At 37.4% G+C, this 6,891-nt stretch overlaps 1 protein-coding gene across 1 annotated transcript; it reads right to left on the bottom strand.

Moving 5' to 3' along the window:
• Positions 1–844: 844 nt before the first annotated feature.
• Positions 845–4,146, bottom strand: LOC127658096 (uncharacterized). Its single transcript, XM_052147195.1, has 3 exons — positions 3,964–4,146; positions 3,712–3,874; positions 845–1,868 (listed from the first exon to the last, which is right to left on the bottom strand). The coding sequence occupies exons 1-3, from the start codon at positions 4,100–4,102 to the stop codon at positions 1,094–1,096; spliced, it is 1,077 nt and encodes a 358-aa protein (XP_052003155.1). The 5' UTR covers positions 4,103–4,146; the 3' UTR covers positions 845–1,093.
• Between the last annotated feature and the right edge of the window lie 2,745 nt (positions 4,147–6,891).

Here is a 6,891-nt window from a genome sequence, read left to right as displayed (position 1 = left end):
GAGAAAAAAGTGACTATGCATAAGCTTTTACAAAACCCACACACCCATACATATATAGTCTGGGGGACAGACATAATTTTCTTTTTTAATTGATAGAAAGTTTATTTTATGGCCATTTCAGATGTGTTCTAATAATTAGCATTATTAATAAAATGTTGATTGTTCCTAGATTAAAAGTACCCTTCACTACTTGCTTTTATGAAATTGTGCATAAATTATAAATACAACGAGATTTTGGAAGCCCCAAGACATTTACATGGGACATTTCCACTAATATTAAGTATACACTACAACAATACACTTATATACAGTACTAATGTTTCAATAGAGAGACATTTGATACAGGGCTAAAGATAAAACCTATAGAGGGAAATATCTGAGCAAAGCTGATGCGGTTATTGCTCAAAATAAGTAAAAGCTGCTTATTTATGCAGGATAGAGACAGAACAATAATCATGGTTGAATCTCACATAATCCCCAATTGTAAATGGTGCAGGGTGGAGACCAAAACACCTGAATAGAGCAGTTTGCAGCATGCCAGATATAAAATACAACATAAATGTCTAAGCCTTTTTGAGCCAAATACACAAAAGACTATTGCTGGGCACAGGTTGTCACATGTCTCACATAAGGCAAACGTGAATGTGTGTGGTAAGTGGTGAACAAACCTAAATAGGTCACTTTGCAGCATAAGTGTAGGTGAATGGTCCAATACCTAAATATCAAAAGAGGGTGTGTACTAAGATGTAAATGTTATAACAATCATTCTAAATCACACAGCTGCTTCATTTTTTCAACAGTTGAATGGCCTGAAATGCTATAACACAACTGAAAATAATGCAGAACTAAATGTTTATTTCTGGGGTTATGTACAATATCAATATTTTGGGTCATATGACATCTAAAACATTTGTGCGAATAAGTTGATCAAGCAAATACAAAGACAAATGTGCAGTAGAACAAGTCTGTATATTTAAAACATATACAAATTACAAACTATACATTATATTTATAATATGGTCACACACACACACACAAATCTGTGTGTATATATATATATATATATATATATATACACACATACAAAAAAATTCTACGGCTCTAATTTTGGAACAAAGTCTGCAGGGGGAACTTGGTGGTAGGGCTCTGGAGATGGGTTGTGATAGCAGGGCTGTCCAAACTCAGCATCATGCACTAATTTCAGAATCTGGAGTTTAAGAGCAGACTGCTTGGGTTGAGACATCCTTCTCAATGCTGGTATCAAACTTACAAAAAATAAATATATATCATCTTGCTGTAGAAGTCTACGTTGCTCTCTGCGTTGTTCTCTTTTTTTGTCCCTGACATCTTTTTCTGCCAGGTAGCGTTTCATCCAGTCTGGGGTCTCTGCCCGTTTTCTTTTCCTTTTGATTGACCTGACCACAACTGGACTGGTCAAGCATGTTCCAGAACTAATGCTGTCTGATTCACTCCCACTTTCTTCTCCTTGGTCATCCTTCACATCAGTGTTGGGCATGTTGTGAACACCCTCAATATTGCTGTTAACGGCCTCAATATTGGTGTGAACGTCCTTAATTGGGTTCTGAACGCCCTCAATTTTGGTGTGAACAGATTCAATTTTGGTTTGAACACCCTCAATGTTGGTGTAAACCCCTTCAATTTTGGTGTGAATGCTCTCAATAGGTTTGTGAATATGAACGTCCTCAATGTTTGGGTGAACACCTTCAATTTTGGTTTGAACGCCCTCAATAGGGTTGTGAATACCCTCAATGGGATTGTGAATGTCCTCAATGTTGGTGTAAACGCCTTCAATTTTGGCGTGAACGCCCTCAATAGCGGTGTGAAGACCCTCAATATTACTGTGAACACTGCAAAACAATCCATAGCAAAACAGTTACAACAATGAAATGTGTTTGCATCATAAGCAGTCGACAAACATTCAAAACTTTTATATAACTTCAATATGGGTCATATTGGTGACAATTTGGTGACATTTAAGTCCCAAGGACAAGTTGTGGTATTTCTGTGGTTTAATTTCACCTGATTACAATTTGATTTGGCTTGGTAAAAAGTTTAAATACATTTATAATGCTGCTGCTGTGGGCCTAAAAGTTAAATCTTAAATCATTTCCAACTATTGTGCCCTTAATAATGAAAGAAAGATACTTGTAAACGTGTTTTATTTTTCAAAGGTGAAATATCACAGAATCGTAGGAATGACCCTAACTTTACAGTAAAACACCACCTATCTGACGATACAGACACAACTACAACATTTATATCCACTAGAGTGAAACAATAGCCTAGATTCAATCCACATTTCACGCTGTTTTGTAACTGCCAAAGTGAAAAGTTTGGGAAATTTGCCGTCTTCTGCCTGTTTCCACTCAAATAGCCTTTTATCAATAAAAATGGTGTGCGTGAAGACGTCATGCTTTAAAAAAAAGCAAAGTTTTGGTTTATCGCAAAATAAATCTGCCCTTAAGACATTTCCATACAGAAATGTGTACGTTTTGTTTCCTCTGACGTTTTGGTTAAATGGGGAGAGTATTCAGACAATTCATTGAAACTAGTCAGCTTACTGTCATTTTAATGTCACAAATAAATACAATCAGAAAACCGAATTGCAATCAAAAGGGAGTAGTTGCCCTTCTGATAGGACTGTAATATTTGTCCTGATGTTGCGCTTATCGCAGGTTGCCACCAGTTCCGACACGAAAGCGGATCGTCATGGACCTGTGCAAGCTGGCAACCTGCACCAAGTAGTGGGGGAAACTTTCAGTCTGAGTATAAGGATTATCCGTCGATGTGTATATGTTGTGTGCACAGCTATTAAAGAAAAATGGATGCAGTGTAATATCAGGGTTTATATATTATATATTCAATAGGCTATTTTGAACAATCATCTAATAAAAAAAAAAAAAAAAAAAAAAAAAAAATCGCCATCACATTATGTACCGCATATTTTTCCAGCAACTTTTAACAAACCAACTGAACTTGATTGTCATCTAAAATTTATTTTAGCATCATAATGCAATTGACATTTTCTGAAGTAACTCAGCAAATGCGATCTGAGGTAAAGAGGGTTAGATTTAAAATACCTATAAGTTTGAAATGCTAGTTTTCTGAGAGCGAACTCCGCATTGGACAAATATTTCTGATAATTTATAGTCTTGAAAAAAAGTGTAGAACATTCTTAGAATGTCATTCAGCTGACTTTTTTTTTTTTTGTCTACAGAACAGGGTAAAGTTAATTTAAGTTTATGTAAAGAAAAGGCATATATAGGTCTAAAAATATATATTTTTTTAATTTGGTAATTAATTATTTTATTTAATGCTTTGTTCATTTGGTAATTTATTTAGCCTAATTTAATACAGGGCATTTGAACAGTTTTTCGTGACATTTGAAGCATTGACATGAGTTTATGCACTAAAGTTAAATGAGAAAATATTATGTTTACACTCGTGACATTTTAGCAATAATTTGCGTTTCCATCAGCTTTATTTAATGCGCTAACACTTTTTTTTTTTGCAAAAAAAAAATCCTTAGATTAAAACGTAGTTACAGTAAGAGTATCGTGGTACCGTTATGAGTATGAGAAACACAAAACGGTATAACGCTAATAATAGTGGTCTATTTGTAGAGGTTTCATGATGAACACGTTGTAAGCTACGCTTTTAAATATATTAAACCAATTCGTCTGTTAATACCTTTCGAGTTCAAAAGATTCATCGAGGAACTCCATCATCTGCATAAACTTCCATTGCTTCCTTTTTTTAACATCCTGTTCATTCCGACACTCCTCCAGCTCCTCTCGCTTCCTCTTCCTGTATGTATCTCGTAGGTTTCTCCATTTAAATTTAACCGCATTCACTGTACGACGCAACACAAACACTGATGAAAATGATCACGTTTGATAGCAATGCATAATCACAAGACAACTCAAATGCATGAAAACTCACCATCAACTCCCATCTTCCTCGCAATTTCTAGCCACAACAGCTCTTTACTTTCCAAATTTTTGTAATATCTGTGGCGTTTATCAAACAACAGTCTGTGCTTAGAAACTAAAGACAGAAGCGCCTCCACATTCACGTTCATCCCCACTGACTTCACGTGGAAAACGATGAGAAACAAATCGTAGCACTGTGGTGGCTGTAGGAAGTCCCGCCCGTTGAAGTGGTTTGTTTACACTTGAACGGACATGCGCATAAAGTGATTAAACGTTAACCTTAAAGAACCTGGCTGCAATGTACGAAATCGCTCATTCTCATTCACTCTTTCCTATATAGTGAATCGGCAGTGGCTGCACTGTCAGCAAGGAGTGAACGAAATTAAAAGACTGCAGAGGCTCTTTACAATATCCGCGATTTTCCCGCGGGATTTGTTTTTCAACTGTAACCACGGGACGTCTTTTCCCGCTGTCTGAAGGTTTGAAATACTACACAAATTAGATTTTAATTTGAAAATATTTTTAATTGTTTGTTATAAATATATTTATGAGGGTTGGAGGATTTCGAAGCATTTAATTAAGACCCTAAACTGTAAATAGTTAATTATAAAAGAGTACCCCACGCCCCTACCTATTGTATATCATCTTTATTATATTTCTAAATACAAATAAGAACAACTAATACAAGGACATGAACATATATTATTTTATCAGGGTTTCTTGTTCAGTTCATTGATAAAAATGTATGCCGTCGGTGTCTTGTTTGCTCTGGTTATGGTGAAACTTCTTTTTCTGAGGAGAAGAAAAAGTGTATTATACATGCCTTACCATTGGTAAGATACATAAATCAAGCTGTTTTGTAAACACTGAAGAATAGATAATTGAATCAATTTATAATTTTTTTTCTCGAATTCATATTTTTTAAAAGCAAGCCTTCTAAACATTGCCTTGATAACATGACAACAGGGTCGTGTGAGCATCTTTAAGGTTAATTCACCCAAATATGACAATTCTGTCATTATTTTCTTACCCCCAGCTCATTCCAAACCTTTATGCTTTTCTTTCTTCTGTGGCACATAAAAGAGATGTTAAGCAGAATATTAGGCACTGACAGCCTCAGTCACCATTCACTTTCATTGTATGGAGATGCAATGAAACTGAAAGTTGGCTTAAGGTAATATTCTATCTACTAGCATCTCCTTTGGAATTCCACAGAACAAAGTCACATGGGTTTGAAACAACATGAGGGTGAGAAAATAATACATTTTCATTTATGAGTGAACTGTCCTTTAAATTATGTTATTAATTGTTTTTCATAGCTTAGAAGTTTAGTTCCCACATAATACATTTACCCTTCATGTAACACATTCTACATAAAAATTCCCCATAGTATATTATTTATTATTTCAGTTTGGCACCACGGTGGCCATACTGACTAGTGAACCCGCAAGTGCCAGCTCACGTTGTGCCTGGATAAAAAAGTGACCTGAGGCCAAATGTTCACTTGAGCAGAAAAACCCAGACCAACTCTTTTACCTCCCTCCTCGAAGACAATGACCATGGGTGGAGGCAGGATTTAGAAGTTCTGGTCTTCACATTCTGGCTGGGGAGTGTAACCTCTTTCTGGGTTGTTTTTAGAGTATTTGACATGCACTGTTCGACAATTTACATGGATGTCCACGGAGTCTCACATTTCTCATCTTTGCAGAAGCTTGGTAAAATCACTACAGGCTTTGCAAACCTGGCAGGCAGTCCTGCTTTAAATAGCATTGGGGGTAGCATTGATAAATGTCAAGTCAAGTGGTTTTTATTGTCATTTCAACCATATACAGTTAGTACAGTACACAGCGAAACGAGACAACATTCCTCCTAGGAGCATGGTGCTACATAAAAACAACATAGGACAAACACAGGACCACATGAGACTACACAACTAAATAAAATACCTATATAAAACACACATATATAATTATGTATATATACCTATATAAAGTTCATGTGCAAACATGTGCAAAAAGTACGGGACAGTAAAAGACATTTCTAACAATGAACAGGACAATAGGCACAGTGAGAGACAGTGCAGCGCCGACCAGTACACAGTAGTGCAAAAAGATGACAGTTTCTAAAAACGGAAACATAACATACTATGAGATAGTGTTCTATGCACATAGCAGTTATTGAGGTAGCAGACATTTATAAAGTGGCAGTAATTAAACTGCAACTCAGGACACGTGTGTGTGTGTGTGTGTGTGTGTGTGTGTGTGTGTGTCAAACCAGTCTCTTGAGTATTGAGGAGTCTGATGGCTTGGGGTAAGAAGCTGTTACACAGTCTGGCCGTGAGTGCCCGAATGCTTCGGTACCTCTTGCCAGACGGGAGGAGGGTAAAGAGTTTGTGTGAGGGGTGTGTGGGGTTGTCCACAATGCTGGTTGCTTTGCGGATACAGTGTTTTTTGTAAATGTCTTTGATGGAGGGAAGAGAGACCCCGATGATCTTCTCAGCTGTCTTCACTATACTCTGCAGGGCTTTGTGGTCTGAAACAGTGCAAGTCCCAAACCAGGCAGTGATGCAGCTGCTCAGGATGCTCTCAATAGTCCCTCTATAGAATGTAGTGAGGATGGGGGGTGGGAGATTTCCTCAGCCTTCGAAGAAAGTAGAGACGCTGCTGGGCTTTCTTGGTAATAGAGCTGGTGTTGAGGGTCTAGGTGAGGTTCTCCGCCAGGTGAACACCAAGGAATTTGGTCCTGTCCACAGAGGAGCCGTCGATGTTCAGTGGAGAGTGTTCACCTTGTGCTCTCCTAAAGTCAACAACCATCTCTTTTGTTTTGTCGACATTCAGGGACAGGTTGTTGGCTCTACACCAGTCCGTTAGCCGCTTCACCTCCTCTCTGTATGCTGACTCGTCATTCTTGCTGATGAGACCCACCACGGTCATGTCAT

The sequence above is a fragment of the Xyrauchen texanus genome, chromosome 17 (genome assembly GCF_025860055.1).
Source record: "Xyrauchen texanus isolate HMW12.3.18 chromosome 17, RBS_HiC_50CHRs, whole genome shotgun sequence".
NCBI lineage: Eukaryota > Metazoa > Chordata > Actinopteri > Cypriniformes > Catostomidae > Xyrauchen > Xyrauchen texanus.
The sequence above is the reverse complement of the archived record's forward strand: the minus strand, read 5'-3'. Positions and strand labels throughout refer to the sequence as shown.

Bases quoted from the DNA above. Each gene is read 5' to 3' on its own strand.
- LOC127658096 (XM_052147195.1), bottom strand. From the start codon at position 4,102: ATGAACGTGAATGTGGAGGCGCTTCTGTCTTTAGTTTCTAAGCACAGA. The intron at 3,875-3,963 runs GTGAGTTTTCAT...TGCGTCGTACAG, and splicing joins GAGGAAGATGGGAGTTGATG to TGAATGCGGTTAAATTTAAA. The intron at 1,869-3,711 runs GTATTAACAGAC...ATTGTTTTGCAG, and splicing joins GAATCTTTTGAACTCGAAAG to TGTTCACAGTAATATTGAGG.